The sequence below is a fragment of the Rhinolophus sinicus genome, chromosome 16 (genome assembly GCF_057876585.1).
Source record: "Rhinolophus sinicus isolate RSI-liver-muscle chromosome 16, RSI-T2T, whole genome shotgun sequence".
NCBI classification, from domain to species: domain Eukaryota; kingdom Metazoa; phylum Chordata; class Mammalia; order Chiroptera; family Rhinolophidae; genus Rhinolophus; species Rhinolophus sinicus.
The window spans coordinates 114,659,929-114,684,603 of record NC_142516.1 but is presented as its reverse complement, the minus strand read 5'-3'; the positions used below and the strand labels follow the sequence as shown (position 1 = coordinate 114,684,603).

At 35.0% G+C, this 24,675-nt stretch overlaps 1 protein-coding gene across 19 annotated transcripts in view; it reads right to left on the bottom strand.

Annotated features, from left to right (window-relative positions):
- Positions 1-24,675, bottom strand: part of TENM3 (teneurin transmembrane protein 3) — a 2,441,918-nt gene that overhangs the window by 151,489 nt on the left and 2,265,754 nt on the right. For all 19 annotated transcript variants that reach the window (XM_088793202.1, XM_088793205.1, XM_088793208.1 and 16 more), the window contains one exon: positions 6,111-6,349. In XM_088793202.1, coding sequence (XP_088649328.1) covers positions 6,111-6,349 — 239 coding nt within the window. The remainder of the gene's footprint in view (positions 1-6,110; positions 6,350-24,675) is intronic.

The following is a 24,675-nucleotide window of genomic DNA, read 5'->3' as shown; positions in this document are numbered from 1 at the left end:
TGTTATAAAAATTGTTGTCAAATGAATTATTGGCTGGGATAAACTAAGCTGAAAATTGAGAAAATAGGCTAACATAATATAACTTGATACAATTTTTGTTCTCTCTAGTTTTCTTTCAGTTTAAAGAAAATGTTTAAACTTTTGATGCTACTCTACATGGGAAATTATCTGAATTTTCAGACTCTACCTGGAAGTGTCTGGAAATGTTAATGAGGTGAACTGCCCATAAATGGCGTTATTTGAACTTTCACTTGACTTTGTTGCAGTTTTAACTGGTGTTAACCTAATAATCCAAACATTTATTTCATTTGTATTTAATATTTCAATAATGTTTTATGGTTTATAAGATGTCTGGGCATTTTTCTATGTGTACAGCATCAACATTTCAGGTTGTCCTCCATCTTCTGTGAGTCAAGAACAGTCATCAAAACTCCTACTCATTCCGTAACTGAGAACAGACGCAGAAGCAACAGTAATCTACAGACTTTCTTTTCAATCCATTCTTTGGTGAGCAATTGCTGGCTATTGCCCATCTTTACAATTTCCTAATTATTAGAACAGAAAAAAAAAGAAGACGGATGAGTAAGTTAGGGACCCAGAAAATGTGGAACAAGTATTTTATTGATAGGTCTCTATCACTAACTATTATTACTGAATTTAACATTTGTGTTCAGGAATCAGTAGAATTTTCATTGTGCAAAGATATACCAACTTAAAGATTAATGTATTAGGGAAGGATTTTAATTGGGAGCTCAGCAATGTAAAGAAAATCATAATGTGACTGCTGAAAAGAAGTCTGCCATATGTCCAAGCTTGGACATTTGATTTTTAAGACTTAGGATATGATAAACCATGGCTCATCTATTATGTGTCAGCTATAATTCTCAATTCTGTTCACTCCTGTATCCCAATAGGGCCTCATCATCTCACATGTAGGTTGTCTAACAGGTTGTCTACACTTGTACTGTCCAAATGGTAGCCATTAGCCACACGTGGGGTTTCCCAGCGGGAACGCCCACCCATTCTCAGGAATTTTTTTTGCTTTCCCGTTACCGAATCCCAAGAAAAGGTGGTCGGGAAATTGGGAAAATCAGCTCCTTGAACCCATAATACTCACAATGGGAAATAAACGTACTATTCACAATGTATCTCTTAGACATTTTTCCTATTTATTGCTAGGGTTTCCGGGCAGGAATTCCCGTCCATTCTTGGGAATTTTTTTTCTCTTTTCTGCTCCTGAATCCCAAGAAAAGTTGGTCTGGAAATCAGGAAAATTGGCTCCTTGAACCCAGGTGTTTGGTAGTATCGGCCGTCACTTTGTAGACACGATTCATCATGGAGAACAGAAAACAGTTTCTATCTCAGGACGTGGGAATGGGAAAGTAGAAAACATTCCTGAGAACGGGTGGGAACTCCCGCCTGGAAACCCTAGCCACACGTGTCTGTTTGAGTTTAAATTACTTAATGACAATAAAATTTAAACTCCAGTCCCTCAGTTGCACTAGCCACATTTCAAGTTCTCAATAGCCACATGTGTCTAGTAGTTACTGAATTAGTGAAGACACAGGATTATTATTATTAAATGTAACATTTGACAGGGCTGGCCTAGAGCCTTGCTAATTCCACTGCCGTCTACAGCTGCATCACCTGGGAGCCCAGCTGAAATGCAGACTCTTGCTTCTCACTTCAGATCTGCTGAATCAGAATATGCATCTTAACAAGATCCCCACGTGATTCCTTGGCACATTAAAATTTGAACAGTACAAGTCTGGACTTCCTTCCTTCACATGACATGTTCTGGAATGCCATAAAGCAATCTTTTACAAACAAACGGGATTCTTTTTCATAGCTATGCTTGAATTTCTTCAGTTGCTTCCCTATTTTCAATTCTTCCAAAACCTCATGGGAGACAGTAGAGTGTAAAGGGGTCCTCGGTACTTTCCAGTCCAGTCCCATCATTTACTGGCTGTGTGACTTCAGGTGAGGTGCCTCTCTAAGTGATAGATTCCTATGTGTTAAATGGGGATAACAACTCATAGGGTGGTTGTGAAAATTAAATGAGGTGATTCATACACAGCTTCATACACAATGCTTGGCACACTGTGTGCTCCCCACATGCACCACTGGAGATATTTCATGGTTCTTCCTTTCCTTGCCTTGGATGACCTCTTCCCAAGATGATCTCCCACTAACCATTTTGACATTAAACCCAGCGAACTGAATTTCTCTTCACCTTTTAAGTACCACCTGCTAGATCAAGTCTTTCCCCAATATCTTCACCAGAGATAGGTATTTCCCCTTGTCTTTTGTTTTTTGCTATGAACCATGCTGCTATGAAATCATGTACTATTAAAAGTGTGTTTGCTTACATGTCTTCATCACTTGACTATGAATTTCTAGAACGAAGAGCTAATTTGAACCTCTAACATCCATCAGAGTGCCCAGAAAATGTTGACCTAGCAATGCTTATTGAACAAACATAAAAGTACTGGAAGAATATTTAAGTGAATTTTTAAAAATAATGGAGTAAATAAGGATCTATAACATAAAAATCAGAAATTATAAAGGAAAAATTAAAAAATTTGACTACTTAAAAATTCTGTATGGTATACGCATAACAATTATGAACAAAGCTAGTAATAAATTGGAAAAAATATATAACGTATTTGACAAGTGATTCATATCCTTTATAAATAAACACTTGCAACTCACAAAATGGAGAAAATTTACAACAGAAAAATGGGGGGAAACTTGGCTGTTCACACACACAAAAATAAATACAAATGGTCAATAAGTACATGAAAAGATATTCAGCACTACTAGTATAAATGAAAACAACAATAAAATGTTTTGACTTAAGAGATGGGCAACGGTTAAAAATACTGATAATAAGTAGCATTGGTAATTGTGTAAATTGAGGGTACTTTGGCCATGGTTTGGAGAATTTAAAACATGCCTACCCTTTGGAACAGCCAATTTCTATCAAATAATTTATTCTGATCAAATATTTGATCAACGGAACACACATGCACACACAACACACAGTTACATGCATAAGAAACTAGTAACTGCATTTTGGGGAACTGATTGACAGTCACTAAATAAAATTATACGTATAGGATGTTTAATGAATGATAAGTGAGAAAGCCTGGTACAAAATGCATTAAAATTATGGAACTCTAGGTGAATAGGAAAGTATCTGGAAGGACATACACCAAATAGTTAACAGTGATTACCCACGCAAAAAACAACAGTGACTTATGGGAATTAATTTTCACTTTCTTTTTTGTCCTTCCTTTAATCTCTGAAATTTTTATGGGAATAGGAAAAACAAATGAATAACAAAGCCTGTCCCCCTCCATCCTCCATTTCAGAAGTTATTTACCTTTACTGTCTTGAGAAAACTTTATCTTAGAGAAGAGACATGTTAATGCTACATCCTTATAACTTCTCATGACCTTACTGGAAAGCGAGAAAGAAAATTCTGGGATTTTTCCAGAAATATTTCCTCAAGCTTCTAATTTTACTTATTTCTCAAGTCTTTGACTTTATATTGACAGTCAATATGAGAGAAGGGGACACCTAAGGGAATGGGGAAAAAAATGTAAGGATGATTGCACTTGTGTTAAAGGTTGTGAGGTCAACTAAATGATGACATTGGTTTCCCCAATGATTCTGGAGTTTATCAGAGTGATCTAGCTGGACAGGCAGTGTCCCTTTCTATTGCTGCTTTACATGCACACTCAATAGAAAGGACAACGTTCCCTGAGAGAAGTGCCCTATTCTTTTTTTTTCAAGGGTGAAAGTGGTATCTGCAGTCTGAAAAGATTCATCATGCTAACCGAGGAAGAAGTGAAATTCGGCCCTTGATTTAAACAAAAAACACTGAGTTAGTGTGCTAGTCATTTAAGCACAGGAAGACTAGTAAAACTTCTAAGTATATTTTTGCTTAATCAAAGCAAAAGTGTGAGATAATTCTTTGATGATAAAAGTAATTTTTGCCTGGTAACACTTCGATTGTATCACCTTAATTTCTAGCACAATAACTGGATCATAACACATGCTCAACAAATATCTCTACATGAGTAGACTAACTATAAATTTTGTATGTTTCCATATTGGGAAAGAAAAATCAAAGGAGACTTTTTTGGGAGTGGCACGAGTAGGAAAAAAGGGGGCTGCTAACTACTAAATTGTAAAAACAGGCAATTTGAAAAAAAAACATTTGAGTTTTTACTTAGAAGTCTAATACTCAATTATATTCACTAATGGATCCTTGAAAAGAGTACAAGTCTCACAAATAATAGTGATCTAATCTCACAGTAAAATGCTGTTTTTTTCATGTTAGTCACAGAGTGTATAACTATTAAATGGTATCAGAGCTGATTTTCAAAATATTTAACAACTGGTAGGACACGGGCACTTAACAATCAGAAATGATGGCCGAGAACACATCAACAGCACAGACACTGAATTCCAGCCCTGCACAATATTTATCTGTTAGACATGTACTACTGTTAGAAAATCCCCTACAAATATATCTGCTTAATTTATTCCATGCCATTTATGACTGATGCATTTCAGGACCATCAAAAATTCTTTAGCAGCACACAGCTGACAAAAATAAATAATTTATATAGCTAACTAGGAGAGATTCTCTTAATGGCTGGATACTTTCTAGCTGAATCCTAGAAATCAGCCTCTGAACACCGACTTTTTTTGTGGTCATAGTCCTCATTTACCTTGAGTGTTATGAAATAACACAGCATTGTTTCATTAGTGTGTGATCTTGGCCATGTACCTGGTTTGACCATTTTTATAAGGAGGGAGTTAACTTAGATTGAAAAATAACAAAAAGGTTCCATCTTGCTTTTATCACTGATGGACAGTGGCTCCAGGAGGTGCTGCGTGAAGCACTGCGTTGAGGATAATGAGGCTGGATCCCAGGTCAGCGGGAAAGAGGGCCCTGATTCATTAGTGACGTCTGCCAAGGCAGAAGAATTGGAAGTAATAGTACGTAACAGGCCACCTCGTTGCCGTTCCTGACTCAATTATTTCTAAAGATCCTTCACGCTCTAAAATTCTGCATTTCTCTTAAATGTTGTGACTCAAAATGGTTATTTCACTTTCCAAAGTACATAATTTATAACTAAGGAGCATTGCAGTTAATGATAGAAACTGGTTCACTACACAAGCATCATACTATTTTACATGCAGCTCTGTAATACATACTCTGATTCAGTTATAGAATTTCATGGGGCATCACAAATAGCTTTGTAAACTTGAAAATGCATCACTGACTGTTGTTCTTGTTGGATAAACCACACAGCCTGTGATTTATCTCCGGGGACACCATTAGCATTTTGACGATGTAGGACTTTCCCTACACTTAGAAGTAGATTAAAAATCTGATGTGGTCATTTTTGACACTTTAAAAAGCGACTTCCAATAGTTTGAATGCTCGTATATGTATAAAACAGTTAAATAAAAGGAGTATTTATAACTTCGATTAGCGGCTTCTATCATTCGGGTTACCATGAAGTGAAAAACATGATCAACACTACATCAGAAAAGCTGAAAAATCCACAACTATGAACAAGCAGATAATGCTGTCACTGTTTTACAGATGTATAGTTCTCAGGAGATGGTTCCTGAGTGCAAGATGACGGTCCTGAGTGATGAGCTTTACACTTAGAGAGCTGAGTTAGCGGAACGACAGTGATATCACAAGCAGCACAGAGTTCCCTATTGGTTATGCATTGTGGGGGATTCCTGCATTGTGCTCCTTCCTGCAACTGCGTGAATTATTTTATGTGCATGAAATGACAGAGTTACCCATGTTTCATGAGGGATAAGTCAAACACAATTGTACACTACGGTCTGTGTCCAAGAATATAACTTGTTCTTCAGGCAAGTGCAGCTTTTCTACTTATCTAAATTTGTGGAAGATGATTTCAAATACCCTGCAATTTATCATGTATTATTACGAACCCCTTCCCCAGGAAATAGAGCCTCCTCATATACTTCTTGACCAAATACAGAGATAAAACCCACAAAACAATATAACATCCCGAGTTACAGACAAAGTAATTCTAAAACTTGGTTCTTACCTATAAAATACGATAGAAGTATTGCCAGGAGCACGGAGACCCCTACAGCACACAGTGCGGTACACTTCCAACTACAGTACTTGGAGGACTTCTTGAATTTGAAAGCACTTCTTGATAGGGTGTTTCTAGGTAGTGGCCGGGTAGGCGGTGAGTAAACAGAGCCAGATGCCATTGTGTATCCTGGGGTTGCAGTACTGAACAGTGGCGTTGTCCCTGTTCCTGTTTTGAATAGGAAATGCCTGTGGGACAGGAGAATATCATTATACAGTATCAATAGAAAAGTATGTGTACTTGATACAACTATGTTAAAATGTGGAGAGACAGCTATGGATTAGCTCTCCTGTCTTTTAATCCTGCCTGTAGATAATTAAAAAAACAACTAGAAATTAAGTAAATGTTTTAACTAAAAAAAACCCAACTCACAAAAATGACTCCGACGAAGGAGACTGATTTGTAACATATACAGCAGTACTTACGCACACAAGAGATGAGTGTCCCTTCAGGGAGCTATCTTGAGAAACGATAGAGTTATTCTGATTTTACCATTTCCTGCACAAAACTATTTCGGAACTTCCCTTTATGAAGTGCCTGAAGAACATCTTCACATTTCGTTTAAGAAAACCCCATCTTATTATTTTATAGCTATATGTGTAATTATTATTATTTGAGAATACATACTCATATAAACACAAGAATGCATGACCACTCTGATGCTCTGCAGACTGATACATTCTCTGGATATCCACGGAAACATTCTAACCCTACCCTGCTCCCCCACTAACGGGTGCTGTCAAGTTTGGGCACAGCCCGCTGGTCAGTCCTCAAGGGATGCCCACCAACTTTATTTTTCGCTTATGTCAAACATAACCAGGAAGGTAAATCTGCTGGGGGGGAAGAGAAAGGAAGGAACACTTTCCAAAACCAACCTAAATAAATGAAGAGGTCGGCGAAGCAGGTTTCAGATCAAACTTAGAACAACTGAGCCATAAACAGTGGAGCAAACTGCCTCTAAAAGTTGTATGCTCTCTGCCGTTGAAAATGTTTAAGCAGAAATTGAATGATCACATAACAAGAGTGCTGTATAAGGAATTCTTTACGAAAGACGACTAATTTTAAGATTCCAATTAACAATAGAAGTCCCCTGATTTAAAAAAAAAAGCACCATGTTTTCCATGGTTTCCATTTCATATTATGCTGGTAATTTATAGTGTATTCAGTTTGTGTCTTAACAGTTCTTATTACGTTCCCTAATAACACGTTCAATGAAGTAACACACTGTGCTCTTTCTTCCATATTCAGAGTGTTATAGGTTTTCTGGAATATTCTACCATGGTACAGTACAGTCTTTATACAAGATGATTTTAGATGGTACACAGCTGAATATTTTCAAATTTAATACTCATGTACTCATTTTAATGTGCATTAGAAAATAGACTGAATATATTAAACAAATTAAGGGCTAAAAGGGCTGAACTTGGAAGTTACACTGCTGAGGTTCAAATCCTGCTTTACTCCTTACTAGGTACGTGTCCTTGGGCCATTTGCTTTCCTTCTCTCTGTTTTGTTTTTGAATTTGTAAAATGGGGACAGTAATATTATCTCTCTCTCAGAGGTTGTTATCAGGCTTAAATAAGTTAATATTTTCTGTAAAGTGCTTAGAATATATTATAGTAAGCACAATATAAGTGTTTGATAAATTAAAGAAGAATCAAACTCATGATTTTATATATATTATTGCTTAGGAAAGGCAAACCAGGTATTTAAGTAACAGAGTCCATTTCCAGAAAATTACTATGTGTAGCTGGTGTACAGACATGGAGAAAGTCATGAAAGTTTGTCTAACACAGGTATAGAGAAAATAATTCAGGATTAGAGATTAGAAGATCGGGTTTTAAGTTCTTGGTCTTTCATTTCCTAGTTATACGATCTTAAAAAGCCTTATTATTATTATTTTTTTTAATTTGTAAAACGGAGCTAATTATTTACTTATCTCATAGGGCTATAAATCAGTTAATGCATCTAAAAATGTTTTATCAACTACAAAATTAGAACAGATGCAAATGATAAGTTACTATTTCAGTACTATGAATCCATTTTCCCCATGGAACTCCTTTCTAAACAAATGTAAAAGTTTATAGCCTGAATTAAATAGTCTGTTGGAAGCAGTATTTTCAGCACCTACTACCATACTCATATCCAGCATGGTTAGTGAGAATGTGGGTTCTGGAATGAGACTCCCTGGGTTCAAATCCAGACCATCTATAACTAGCTGGATGATGTTTGGTAAGTTAGTTAAATTTTCTGTGTCTTGGTTTTATCATCTGTAAAATGGCCATACTAATAGTACCTCCTATTATAGGCATTTTATGAGGATTAAATGAAATAACATAGATGACATATTTACATGTATTACCGTTCAGTATCCAGCACAAGATAAATGCTCAATAAGCATTAATTCGTTTTCTTCCTGAATTCTCTTATGTAATCTATATTCCAAAAGACCAAAAGTGATTATTTGAAGACTTTAGATAAATCCCAATTCAAAATGTAACGCCCTCAAAACCAATGTATATGAAATAAATACCCTGATTTTCCCATGTCATGAAATAGTCTTTTTATTTTTTTCAGTCACTTAAAAATGTAAAAACCATTCTTAGCTCATGATCAAAACAAAAACAGGTGACAGACTGGATTTGGCCTGTGAGCTGCAGTTGACCCCTAATCTGGATTCCCACTGTTTTTAGGATTTATACGTAAAGAATGAGCAAGACCCATAGCAACAGACTTTTTCCTCAGTGCCCCTGGAACTGGTTTTTAAAAAGCATTCCAATGGATGCATATCCACTCCTCTTGGAGCAGGTGAATGTAAGGCTGGACGGACAAGTGTAACTGGAAAAGATCTCACCAAAGCCCTGTTCCCTTTACTCGCTTATTTTCTTCAAAGCATTTATTACAATCAGGTATTCTCTTGTTTATTTGTTTACTTGTGTGGTGGGTTAAATTTTTAAAATACTATTTAAAGGGTCTTTTTTCCTCCTGCAACTTCCCCCCTTGCTGTCCTTACTCTGCCTCACCTCTTTTAATTCCAAGAGCTGCTATATTGCATTGCCTGCAGAAGAGTTGAGACAGGGTGAGAAGGAGAACTAGACGGATGTCTTCCTGATTTCCTAAGGCTCAGTCTACTGAGGGAGGTGGAGTGGACTGGAGTAAACCATAATGTTTGGAGGAAACAGAGTAGGAGATAAAAAGAGGTTTCCCACCAGACGAGGAGAGTACCTTCAGGCTGGGAGCAGGAAGAGAACCAGGGCAGGGGGCAGCTGATGAGAGCAGAGGACTCCACAGGACCCAGGGAGAGAAGCTTGCTCTCTGCTTTGTGGCAAGTCTAGGGATGTAGCAAGACTCCAAAGAAGCTTGTGGTTCTCTCTACTACTCTTATGCCACGCTGTGCAGACAAAAATGGCAGAGAGAGCTACCTGATAATGCTATGCACACAGAAACAAGGAGCATTGGAATAGCAACCAGTGTGTAGGTCCGTGGCCAAAGACACATTGCCTTCCTTTAGTCTTTGGTACCAGGAAGAACCTCTGGGGGAAAGTAGAATTAGAGACGATTTGGGATAGAACCAAAATGCTTGAAAGAAATAGGATTTAGGAGCTAAAGATTCCCCTTAGACTAGAAAATATCATGAAGGGTTAGGAAGAGGGAAAAGGAGGGGAATAGATGAAGGCAGAAGGTTCACTGTGCCTCAGAGACAGAGGCCCTGCTCCTGGCTCCATTGGCTGAGTCCTGGAGAAGCAGACACCATGTAGTGTATTGGGAGACCAGAGGAAACCTGCCGGGTAACAGGACCCCACAGTCCAAACTGATGTGTGGAGTGTCGAGGTGGTGCGGTTAGAGAGAGCCTACCTGACATTCCTGCTTCTCAGAATGATTTGTAAGAAGGACAATTACCCCTCTGGCTTCCAGAATAGCATAGAAGTGGTAGAGTTGCCACAGGACCTGAGGAGGCCAGATAGGAATTTAGACTAGCTCTGTAAGGTGACTAATAATGAAGGAACACATTGCATGAAAACTCAATGTGTTGGTGAGGAAGACTGAAGCACCAGTTACTCCTGCTGGGCTCGTAGTAGCACATAAGGGAGTAGGGTAGGAGGGAGACACCCAAATCATTTGACTAAAGTTTTTAGGAACGAGGGCTTCAAATTAAATATAAGAAGCAGTTAAAAAATGAAGTTGTTTAGCATAAAGAGTGTTAAGAATGATATATCTGCTACATGAATGTATTGTCTGTCTTTTCTCATTAGAATGTGAACTCTCTGAAGTCTTATTCAGCTCTTAGTATTTTTAGGACTTAGAAAGTTCCTGGCATATAGTAGTAGTTGCACAATAAAGATTGTAAAATAAATGAAATGGTGACCATTGTACTATATCAAACTAAAAACCTTCTGCACAGCAAAAGAAACCATCCATAAAACAGAGAGGTAACCAACTGAATGGGAGAGATATTTGCAAATTACACCTCTGATAAGGGGTTAATATCCAAAATATATAAAGGACTCATACAACTCAACAACAAAACAACAAACAATTCAATTAAAAAAATGGGCAGCGGACCTCAATGGACACTTCTCCAAAGAAGACAAACTAATGACCAACAGATATATGAAAAAATGCTCAACTTCACTGGCTATTAGGACAATACAAATGAAAACCACAATGGGATACCCCACACCTGTTAGAATGGCTATTGTCAACAATACAAGTAATAACAAGTATTGAAGAGGTAGTAGAAAACACGGAACTCTTATACACTGCTGGTGGGAATGTAAATTGGTACAGACACTAAGGAAAACAGTATGCAGGTTCCTTAATAAATTAAGAATAGATATACCATAAGACCTAGCAATCCTTCTTCTGGGTATCTACCCCCCAAATCTGAAATCCTTAAAGATATATGCACTCTTATGTTCACTACAGAATTATTCATGGTGGCCAAAACATGGAAACAACCAAAGTGTCCTTCGATAGATGATTGGATAAAGATGTGGTACATACACACAATGGAATATTACTCAGCCATTAGAAAAGATGAAATACTGCCATTTACAACATGGATGGAACTTGAGATTATCATGCTAAGCAAAATAAGTCAGACAGAAAAAGTTGAGAACCATATGACTTCACTTATATGTGGATATAAAACTGAAAGCAAGAAACAAATAAGACAAACAAACAAACAAAAAACAATCATACACAGAGAACAGTTTAGTGATTACTGGAAGGTAACAGGGTGGGGGGGGGTGTTGGTAGAAGACAGTAAAGGGAGTTAAATATATGGTGATGAAAAAACTGACTTTGGGTAGTGAACACACAATGCAATACATAGATGAAATATTATAGAATTATACACTTGAAACCTATATAATTTTACTAACCAATGTCACTCCAATAAATTTAATAAAAATTAAAAAAAAAAAAAAGGTTTCCATTGTGCGGATGTGGAAAGTGAGCCTCAGAGAAATGAAGTATCTTGGACAAAGACCCGCTGCTAATAAATAAATTAAAAAAAAAAAAAAGAAAAGATAAATAAACGTTGGAAATTGTAGGAACCAAAGTGAAAAGCATTCCTGGAAAACGTGTTATAGCTTTATTACAAGTAGTATGGGTTATTTCTTCATGAGAAACGGGATTTGAACTTGAGCCTATGAACTCTACATTATGATCTTAGCTTTGACACTAAAAACATGTACCTACTGTGTGCAAGACAATGATCTAGATGCATGCTGACTTCAAATTAGACATCTGTTTCAAGTTCCAAAATTGTGATAGCAATACATGACGTCCATCTGCTTTTGTGATACTGGCAAAGAACTCTTTCAAAAACTAGGCTTGAACTGCTATGAAATTATTTTCCTTAGAGCAAAATGCAACTTTGAAATACTGTGGAAAAGAAAGATGTGATGTTCAAAAATACACAATTCATGAATATTAGTGGAACTGAAGACCACTTTACCTTAGAAGAGTTTGTAACTTACTTAATACATAAATTTACTTTTGTTGTTGCAAGAGAAAATAGAATTTAATTGTATTTTTTTTGGCCGCTGACTTTAAATCTCAGAATTACATTTCCCCTTCCCCTGTCTAAATGACTACCTATATCAGGGGTCTTACATTGGTGCTTTGGAAATATATGTATGTAATAAATACAGAAACATTATAAAACTTCGAAAGAAAAGCCAAATCACCAGTGCATTATACTTTACAATCACTGGTCTTTGATATTTTCAAATGGCTTTCTACTATGTAAGTATAGAAAGAATTTGTAAAGATTGTTTAAGCTGATGCATTTTGAAACCAATTATAAACAAATGGTGTCGTTTACGTGAGGACAATTCCTTTAGGTAAATTAGGCCTCAAAATAGATATGCTAAAATACACATGTAAAGACCTCTTAGACATAAACTAGAAAAGTAGAAAAGGTCTATGTCAACATATTTCCTATAGAGGAGAACATTTGGTTTCATATTTGGTAGGAATCTTGTTATTTTTTAGGTTCAGACAGGAAACCTTCCTTTCCAAAGTCAACAATGTTCTTTCCACTGCAATGTAGAAGATATAAAACACTGACAAATGTATATTGTGACTAACGTATGTCTTTAAGCCTAGAACTTTTTTTAAAAAAACTGTTTCAAAGTTCAACACACTGCTTAGTTTATGTCCAGAACTCCACAAATATTTAATGAGTGAACAGATAAATGAATACGGAAATTTGGCTATGTGAAAATTATACAATGAGTTCATGAGAAAATGATTTTCTCACCTAATTTTCTATAAGGCACATATATCTGTGTGTCATTACAGTCTTTCCCCGGTTCTGTGACTTTTGCCAGGCCCTACAACCTTGGGAACGTGCTTCTCATGTTTTAAAAAAAATTCTGCAAAAATTACTCTCCAAAACATATGGTTCTGACCTGGCATCCACATGAGGTGTGTAGAATAAAGGCAGAAATTTTCTTTACTTCTCAGACCATATTTGGGAATGAAAAACATGAATCCTGTGAGAATATTCCCCATTGTATCCAGCACTAAAGCAGCAACAGCAGCAGCAGCTTCCTTTTAACAGAGCACACCAGAGCAGGCTGATTTGGTTCTGATGTTTCTAATGATGCCCTGCATGACGCCTGCCTCCAGTTCCTCAGCTATTTGCGCCACCGTTTTCACTCTGGTGGTGAACTAGAGAGGGACACTTGAAGAGAGACTATCAGAGACTGAGATGAGGAAAATCAATTTCAAAGCCCCAAAGACAGCAGGTGCAGAAGGTCACCAAACACTAACAGCTGCTTTGTGGCTTTGGGATCTGGAGGGGGATTCTATTTAACAACAATAACAACCAGCCACGAACTGTGGAACTGTGTGGCATCATTAACTGTAATGCCATGTCACGACAAAAATGTAAATGGCAAGGATGGCACTCACATGGATCACAATTAACAGCGGCTTGTTTTTCTTCTTAGGCTGAAAGATCTGTTTTCTCTATTGATCTGCCTTCAGACCAACCTTTTCCTTTCAGCTCCCACCCTCTGTTCTAGCTTATATTTCTAACAGATTCTCTGATGTATCTCTCTGTGGGTCATGTCACAAATTGAAAATTAGAAGGGACAAAGGCTGAATTTCCTCATCTTTCTTGCTGCCCCCATTTCCACCTTTGGGGTCCCTGCAAATAACTCTGTCCTTTAGGTCTCTCTCTCGACGGACACAGGGATAATTTTCAATTACTCCTCTATCCTGCCTGACCCCCTCCTCCTACCCAGTATTCAACCTGTCAGCGACTCTTGTATTCTTTCCTTTACAGCATTTCTTTCTTTCCTTTGTCCTTTGTTTTGTCTTTGTGTCGGGGTGGAGAAGTTCTTCTGAGTTCTTATACCTCAACTTCCTCTTTTTAATCGATTTGGCAGAGGCAGAGAAGAGGCAAAGGTAACATTTTCATTTCACATTTTCATCTACTCTCAAATGAAATGTCATGTTTTAAAAACTGGACCTGCATGGTACACTGAATTACTTCTGTATGTCTCTTAACATCTATCTACTCTTATGTCAGTCCACTTACAATCGCTTCTTATAATTTATTTTGCTTTTCTACATCATTTCCCAGCAGATATGCTTTGCTCCTTAGTAACTCTTCACTTTTGATTGATTATGTTTTTCCAAGTAACCACTACAAAACTTACTATCTTATTTAGTGGAAAAATAATCAGATCTTTTTGGGTAAATTTAAAGGGGCCTTCCTATAGTATATCATATGTAATATCACCATATCAATGCTCATTTAAATAGATCCAAACATCAAGTACAAAATTAAATAAATCATAATATATAATTAAATTGTAAGCTTAACAGAGTCACCAGGACACAAATGGGTTAACAGCAATTTTTTGTTCAAGAGGCTAATATAATCATGGTATCCCTCTAATATCAAGAACATGATTTAAAAAGTTGGAAATTTTACACACCAAAATGAAAAGTATCCCTGTAAAAGGTGTTATAGCATCATTCAAAGTGGTTTGAGTAATTTCCTCAATGGGATATCATGATAGAAAATAAAAGTCAAAAGGAAAGTGTATAAGTACTGAATGAAATTTTAACTAGATTAATTCCATAATTGGTTAGCTTCATAGAAGAAGTTTTTCCTTCAATGTTTTATACCATGTTAAAAACCTTTCCAAAAACTAACAAAGGAAATGATTTGAATAAAAAAGAGTGTAGTTGGTCAGTTTCTTTCCCTAAGGCACACTTGAAACCTTTATTAGTGACATACAGACACCTGGAAAAATATTTCTATTGTATATAACCCATTATATCTTATGGGGAGAAAGGGTCTACTGAGCAGAAAATGTTGATGCTTTCTTCCTCTTTCTTATATTCTTCGTGAACAAAGAGTAATTTATACCAAACTCCATGTGAAATGTTTAAATAAAATGTCTTAATGTCCTGCCTTCTACTTGTATGTCTATGCAAATCAATAAAAAAATTTACTTAGAATATATATTTCTTGCTTCAAATTAGATGCTCTGATTTCAAAGACAATATGCCAGGGAAAAGAAAGATGGGCTATATTTGGTGAAAGTTGCAAGCTTTTCAGAATCCAAAGTTCTCACTTAAGAGCTAAGGAAATTTTAAGGTATAGGTTCCTTTTCCTTCAGGCAAAATATAACTTCCTGGATTTAAGAGGCTTATTAAAGGTCTCACAAGATTTCCTCAACATCAAACGACTCTACCAAAATGACATTTTCAGATCTAAAGCAAATGAATCCCACACTTGCGGATTAAATTTACCTGGAAATACATGAAGGCTAAAATTAACTACTGAGTTCAAAATAGTTTTACTCACTTTATAATGCCAAAACAATGGACGGTTTGCCTACAAATTCACTTTAAGATAAAATACCTTTTACAAATTGTCTAAATACAGAAAATTTAATTATTGTGTGTTGTCTTCTCTTGATGTTGCCCAGTAGCACTCATTTAATTACCAGTGGTCTATAACTGAGAGTGTATTTATTAAATACTGCAGAACTTATAACAGCCCCCGATATTTGTAAGTATATATTTGAAAGAAACAATATATCTGAAAGGTGATATTAAGTATTATCCAAGCCTTTTAACACCTGGGCTTCATTATCAGTCTAGAATTTTCACTATCAAATTCTGAATTTCAAATTCCATAGCCACCTGGATTATCTGTTAAGCGTGTATTTAGCAATGTGTTTATAACTAATTGAAAGGCTGAACAAGCAGTTTATTTAAAGGATGTGCTTTAGATAATAATGCAAGGAAATACAGAATTTCTGGCAGCTATGACACAGAAAACTAAGCAAAGCAAGCCCATACGGAAAATTATCTGTTCGTGTTCAAGGCTGGGTTCCTGTTTGTTTTCCTCACCTTTTAGCAACTGATTCTCAATAGATGCCCAGAGACATCTAGTCCAATTACTTATCGTGCTTAAATACCTAGCTATTGGAAAGACATCTCCATCAGTCCAGGATGATGGCCCTCAGAAGCTCTGTAAGATTCCTGAACTAAGAGATTGCCGAGGCTGCTATGAATTTTCAGGGTGAAGGCCATCCACACTAGCCTCTGCATTAAGAGTGCAAAAGGTATTCCACAGTTACCCATCTCTCACATGAAAACAGTTCAACCAGCCTGATTATTGAATCACAGGTTCTGCGAAGACCTTGTGGACTTATGTAGTCAAAACTTAGGTCACGAATATGAGCAGAAATGGAGTTGGAGACCATTCGATACATTAATGCAGTGGTTCTCAAACTTGGCGCACACCAGAATCCCTTGAAAAGGTTTGTTAGAACAGACGGTCTGGGCTGGAAGCCCAGCAGCTGAGTTGCTGGCCCAGGGAGCACACTTTGAGAACTGCTGCAGTAAGCTATTGGCATTATTCGTTTCTTAGCTTCCTTTTGACTTCAAGACTCGCATCAAGATTGTGTAACAAATCAGATCAGTTCAAAAGACTCCTGCTCAGAAAGCCACTGCTGGCAGCTCACTTCAAGCAGTCAAATTAGAACCAATGGAATTTGTACAAAACAAGGCTCAATCCATCTGATCTCAGAATCAAATGGCTTAAACATTTTTCATTGTTTGCTGTCATCTCACTCTTAATTTTTACGTCCAATACTCCCCTTTATTGTTCTTCCCTTTCAATTGCACCTATTTATTAAGAAGTCGATTTCCTCATCCTTTGTAATCTCATTGTTACTTTTAAGTATCTACCCTGTTTACTAGCCTCTATCTCTAAATAAGACACCAGGATCTGTTCTCTTTTGGTTCTTTGTTTTCTGTATTTGTATCTATATTTCCATGTGCTTATAAAACTTTCAACACCATATTATCTTACTCCACAAATACCTTCCTTAGGTGGTTCTCTCTCTTTTCCCTTTGAACTTAATACCTGGACTTGTGAGCCATGAGGAAGTCTAGCTGATAATTCACCTTGTCTTTGTTACAACTTCCCATAACGTTTCACTACTTTCTTCATAAAGATCACGCTATTCCTCTACTCTTAACCTTTCCAGCTGGACTAGGTTTTATATATCGTTTTGTCCTCTAAAAACTTTGCTTCAGTTTATTACCTGTATTAAAATCTATATAGGACAGAAAGCTGCCCCTACTCCTTCCCTTTGTCTATTAGCAGAGACTTCTGGAAAACTCAATTCTAAATATTGTAAAAGCACTGCACACACATACACACACACACGTAACCTCTTTACTCCTTTACACATCTGCTATTTTGAAGAGAAGGAAAAGAAACAAAAGTATTTTTCTGCACAGTATGCCTTTTTCCTAACTTTTCTTCTTCTGTAAGCTGCTGAGGACAAAGTAGTGACAATCAAGGTTATGTTCCCAGTACTGGTTACAATGGATGCGGCACTACCGTACCCTGACACAGTTGTAGAGTTGGTAGCTTCTGATCTACAAAACAACATTAAAAAAAATTTTCTTACTAAGGTTCAGAGGGAGCAGAATTCCAGCATCACTGAAGAAAAAAAAAATCCCACTGTTAAAGTTTTTTTCTTTCATCCTTTACATATTATTTTAAAACATGCTTCCGAGGGTGGGCGCAGGAGAACCTAGAAGAGTACTTAACTGGTAAGAGGAAAGTAAAAGGTATTTGAAGGATCAGTTTTTAATTAACTTCTTCAGTAACCACGATGGTGTCAGTAGTACTTGACAAAAGCTATAACTAAGAATCAAAATAAGCAAATGGAATCTAAAAACCGAGAAGCTTTGTCTCAAGGGCTGATAAAAAGGTGAAACAATTAAGAGATAACACAATTTGACTAGAGTGAGTAATAATAAACTATTAAACTTCAGTATTCTCCTCTTCACATTTTGATAATTTAATCTCTGCTAATTTTTAAATAGGAGAGTCTAGAAAAGGTGCGTGTGCACATATGTGTGTGCACATTTTCTAACAATTGGCCAAGCTTGTTCAAAATGTGTTATTTTCCTTCTAATATAATCTAAAGGTCTCATTATTCTAAATTTAATTGAAAATATTTTACAGTAAGTAATATACTACATACCCCTGAATTGTAAAAATAAAAAAATTTTAGGCTCCTCCTAATTAAAATGACTCTTTTTTATAACCTTGAAGTTCATTGTAGTATGCAGTTTAAAGAAAAAAATATGTTAAATAAAGAAATTAAACATCCTCCATGTAAGTAATCAACATTAGAATGTAAATTATATATTTTGACTGAAAACAAAAGAACAAATATGTAATGATTCTAGCTGTGACACAGTGAGTTTAGTGAGACTGATAAACTACTTCTTTGTGCTGATAGCATGTTGTGATCTCAAATCTATTACACTTTTGAATTGATGTGCTATTATCTTTGGACAACTTTCACGCCGGGTGATCCCAGCAAGAAAAATGTCTTAAATGAAAAGCTTATAAACAAGATACATTTCACTGCTGTTACCTGAATTAATATGAGCTATTAGTAGTTGTACAAAAAGCGGTTTGAAACAAAATTGTTTTTAATATTTTACCAAAATATTGCAATAAAAATGTATTAAATTATACATCTTAGCAATTGTTTCAATATCGGTTCATAATTATATTAAATATATGTTCATGGTAAGTACAGCAATATGTGTTAATTGATCTCTGAAAAATAGGAGGCAAAATTCTAGAGAGTATTAAGGTGATTTGTGGGAAATATATTTTAGTGAATTCTTTACTATCTATTTTTTTTAATTAAAGTTTATTGGGGTGATAATGATCAACAAAACTATATAGGATTCCAGTGTACAATTCTATAATATATCACCTTTACTATCTTTTACATTTACTTTTCAGTCTTAAGTGAGAGACATATATAAAATTTGAACATAACTACAGCTATATAAAATATATAGGGATATAATAAGAAGCAAAATATTTTTATTGTGATTTATTTTAATTTAGATGTGTCTATAATCAAGATCCAAATCAAGTTACAGAGTTTGTTTGGAAGCATTAAGAACTGAAAAACAACTGAACAACATTAATTCTGAAAATATGCAAATTTTTTTTTTACTATTATCAAGAAGGCTAAAATAGCTTAACAGTATTTGCTTCACATTTTAGTTATTTTAATAGTGTAGCCATGATATCAAATGCATGAGTCTATATTAGATATTTTCTTACATGCTTTAAGATATCAATTACATCTACTTTTGGCAGTTATTACATACTAAATATATTAAAATTAAAATGGAAATGAAAAAGAACATCTTAAAATTCCTATATGCTATTTGAACAAGACTTACCCTATTTAATTATTAATTCATTTAATTATTGATGGCCATCTATGTTTAAAATTGTTCAGCAAAGTTCTTTCTATAAATTTGAGAAGAAAGAGTGATCTAGATAAAGAATTTCAGGTGTAGATGTAATTTTATGAAGAATAAAAAAGTTTCGGGGTTGTAAGAGATGCTAAAGGTATCTTAGTCAATCAGATATGTGATAGATAGTAAACAAGAAGTATTTAACAACACAGAAAATAATCAGTCCAGAGAATAGAAAATGGTTTAAGTGAAGCTGATTGAGCACCTATTACTGTGTGCAAATAAAATATTATGTAATTTAAACTTCACAAAATTCCCGCTGTGTGTATATGTGTGTGTGTGTGTGGTGTGTGTGTGTAAAAGTTACTTTTTTAAGATGAGGAAACTGAGCCTTAATATATGAAAGTTTATACAGAGACAAAGCCAGGTCTTTTTTTGTCCTAAAACTTATATTGTTAACCAGTTACATAATATTGTAGTAATATAATATAAGATATGTTCCTTGACTCTTGTGTGAAGTACACGTCCATTTGTATTTATCACTTATCTAAAAGCTAAGACAGATATTAAGCTTTTATAACAGTTAATACACTGATGATAGTGGAGCCTATACTCAACCCTTTTGGTGGAAAGTCCCTAATGGCTATGAGGTACCCTGAGAGAAGAGTAAGAGCTTACCTACTAGAGGAGTTGACAGTAGTGTCCTCACCTCATAGTTTCTGCGCCGTGTGTGTGATTAATTAAATAAAAGATTCCTCATAATACTTGGGGATGAGTTGTGGAGTGATCTCGAAAATCTTTTCTAACCACATAAAGGTTATCCACTTAGCTCACGGCAAAATACCCAAAAGAGTTATAAACCTTAAAAATGAGTTAAATATATAGAAAGGAGAAGGTTCCAAATTTGCTGACCTTTTCTGTGATGACAAGTAGCTGTCACTAGTAGGCTACCAAAAATATATTTTTGAAACAATTATTAATCTATCTCTTCAGGGTAAAGGTAGTATTCAAGAATGAGTACGAAAGCATCGCTTCACTAAAAACACTCCGTCCAGAGAGAATCTTTTTTAAACTTACATTTGGAAATAGTCCATTGATATATGATTTTGTTGCCAAGAACAATGATAGTTATCCATAACAATTTTCAATTTTCCTAAACTGCTTACAAGTCCACAGAACATGGTATTTTAGTGGGTTTTGTCCTTATTTATTTAAAAATGTAAAAATGTAACAACTGCCAATTAGTTGACTAGCATGTTAGAGAAATTCGCCAGATTTCAACAGATACTGTATGATCTCACATATATGCAGAATCTGAGAAAGCCAAACGCATAGAACCAGAGAGCAGAACGGTGGTTGCCAGGGCCCAGGGCTGTGGGGGATTAAGGGGTGGGAGTGGGGGTGGGTGGGGGCATCCACAGATGTTGGTTAAAGGGTACAAACTTTCAGTTATAAGATGAATAAGTTCTGGGGATTGAAAGTACAGCCTGGTGATTAGAGTTGGTAACACTGAATTTATACTTGAAACTGTTAACAGAGATCTTGAATGTTCTCAACACACACATACACACAAAAGGTAACTATGTGAGATGATGGATGTGTTAATTAATTTCATTGTGGTCGTTTCATACTGTATATATACACATACATTAAATCATATTGTACACCTTAAAAAAATAACATTATAGAACCTAAATATAGACAACTGTCCAAAGAAAATTTACATAATTGTTAGACAGGATTGAAAAATGTTTAAAGTATGATTAATATTTGATAAATAATTATTTCATAAATTTATATTTAATAAATAAATGATTTATTAAATGAACAAAATTAATATTGAAGTTGTTATTTTTAAATATTTATTTCATTTCATCCTTTGAGTTTTTAGTTTTCTATATGTATGATAATATACATAAGATTAATACATTGCTACATCTGTATAATTTATAATTTAATAAATGCATGCATTTTTGGCTTAGATGATTTGTTTTCCTTTCAGATACAATAGAAACAAATGTGGAGACACTACAAGGAGAAAAAGCAATGAATTCAGAATTTGGGACCTGAGATCTAACTAAATGCTGCCACTAGCTTGTCATGTGACCTCTGGCAGCTTATTAAATCTCAACTGGCCTTAAAGAGAATTAAAAAGATTAATTTCTAAGATTAATTCAAATTATGAAATTTGTTCTGGAATAGAGTCCATCTTTGTTAAAAGCAGTCACAACTTCTACAGGTCTTCTATAACAAACTTGAATTTTTCACACTGGTACATTTCATAAATATCTGCTGAGTGAATGAATAAATGGATTCAGGCTTTATTTTATGAAATATCACCATGCCACCTCATATCCCCATGCTATCACTGTTACCTTTTTTTCTAAAACAAATCATGTCTTTGAAAATGTACTTCATAGTTTATTTCCTTTAGGAAGTCAATTAAATCGAGAATACAGCGATTATTCTCATAATACAAAACTACTTATCTCCAAAGCAGAAACAGTTATTCTTCACAAAAATCAGTCAACACGTAAGTTTTGGTAGTTTTCATTTAGCTTCATAAATACTAAATCAATTATCTTACTTTTAAATGTGTAGCATAAGAAAGGAATAAAGAAAAGCAAAGAAATTAAAGTGCCAGGTGCTTTACATATGACATTTCAATGAATCCTTATGAAAATTTTGTGAAGAATTATCAAATCCATTTCATGAAAAGAAGAAGATAAAAATGTATGAGTAATCTGCCCAAGATTACATAGCTAGTAGGACGTTGAGATTTTTTAACCCGGATCTGTCTGTCCCCAAACCAATGCTTTTTCTAGTATTAATGGAGTACCAGAAAGAGGCAATACTATTATATTAGCACAGGATGTAATTGGAACAAGGTGACTTCTGGTAGTAGTATTTTAAGTGGTTCAGAATGAGGTGAGCTGCTAAGAAATCATAAAGAGGGTCAGAGCAGAATCAGAGGGGTTTTCAAATAGAATTTATTAAGCTTAGTTGTTAACTGCATGTCCAAGAATTTAATCTTATGGGGTAAGAAGAAAGGGTTCTGAGAATGGTGTAATAGAAAACAGGCTGTACCTCAGGCTTGAAATTAAAGGGAAAAGAAATAAACTAGGCAAAAGTATGTCATGGCAAAATGAAAAAATGCAGGAAAAGAAGCAATTATCTTTGACAGGGTATGTATTAATTGGTAATGAAACCAGAGGTTGAAATTTTAGAGAAAAACACACAGTTTTAAAACTGGAAAGAAATTAATTCTAGGGAAAGTTAAAATCACCATGTATTAGGTTGGTGCAAAAGTAATTGTGGTTTCTGCAATGACTTTTAACCTGTTAAACTGCAATTACCTTTGCACCAACCTAACAGTAATGATGGTAAGTAAAGATGAAATATATATGCACAGTAAGGAAGGAGGACTAAAACATATTTCCAAAGATAACGTTTGTGAAGAGTAAAACAAAACAAAACACACACACACACACACACACACACACACACACACACACACACACAAAACAGTTGCTGAGGAAGACGAACACAGGTGCCTCAAAATGAACAGATCATATTCAGAAAACGATTATGATTAAATCACAGTCATTAGCTACGACCGGAGTAACAGCACAGATGACCTACCTTGATCATGTTCACAGAAGTGACTAGAAATGTGTCAGAAGTAATTAAGAATTCACTTCCCAGGGTACTATGAAAATTAAGGTTATCATATATGAATATGTTATACAGATTGCTGGTATTGAAAGCCAAATGTTATCAGAGTATACGGTATTTGTAATTTGTTAAAATTATGCTTTCAAAAATCATTTAGAACTGTAGTAAATGATTAATGCTTATGTTCTTGGTGTCTTAAGTGCTATTAAAAAGAAAGTGGTTCACTGAAACAAGATAACACTCCTCCTCTATTGTATAGTATCTTCATCATGCTGGAAAGACACCTAAAACTTTAAATACCTTAAAGAAAACGGGGGTCTAACTTCTGACTGATGTGGAGACAATACATCTATCAAGGTTTTTACTGATTCATTCCAAACATTTACTACTTTAGTTAATTAGATGTTTCAAGTATATGAATAGTTGCCTTTCATTATAATTTGAAGATTTTTTTTTTTCTTCTCAAGAACAAAATCATCAGACTTGGGGTTTCTACCTACAAAAATTCACCTACTTTTTGTTGAGTGACAGGAACAGTTAAAAAAACAAATTTTATTCTGGTAAGATCATGGTTTAGGCTTGGTCTACCTAACATAAAGGTAAATTTGTTATTTATTACTGTAAATATTCCAGTTAAGACAAGTATTTTCCTTATCCGTTGGAGAGAAGAGAGCTACTTAATAATAAAAGATATTTGTTCAAACTGAACTGTTAACCAATTAGGCTACCTTATCCTATGCAATGGCTATTATTATTATTATTATTATTATTATTGTTGTTGTTATTATTATTATGTCAAACTTTTAAAAACATTTATGGAGCACTAATCATGTGCCAGGGGCTTTATTTAAGTTATTTCACTTAATAAAACACTATTTTGAGTAGATATTATTGCATTGAAATTGACCTCTGATTTCAACAATTTGTAGATGATTATATAGATAGTTTAAGTGATGCTTCTAGAATTAAAAAACAAATCTATCTGACTATAAAGCCCACGCTCTTCTCATGATGCTAAACTGTGTTTGTATCTCCACTAGATCTACTAGGTTTTATTCAGGAATAGATATCAATATTGACTCCTGGGAATGACTCATTTTAATTATCGGCCCGATGGCTGCTAAACAACCAAGTTGAGGCTGTAGCACTACATCTGGTTAATAAAATCTCACATTTAAACACATGCTTTTGCTTTCACTTATCTTAGTAATCATCTTTGACTCTATCTCATACTTTATTTTAGAATGAGGTCTCTATTTCAATATAAGAGAATGGTTTTGGAAACCAAATTGTAATGCTGCTAGAGATATGTGGATGTTCATTCTTTGAATAAATTCAGGACCAAATTTTAACTCTGTTTTATGCTTTAGTGAATATATGATTTACCTTCAAATCTAACATTTTTACATTGAAAAAATTAAATTTGAATTTTTTGAAAAAAATTTCATTCATTATGCTGACTTCAACATATGCTCCTTCTTATTCTCTTGATATAGTGAGAAGAAAATAAAGACAAATATTTTTGTACTATTTCAGGAGTTACAAA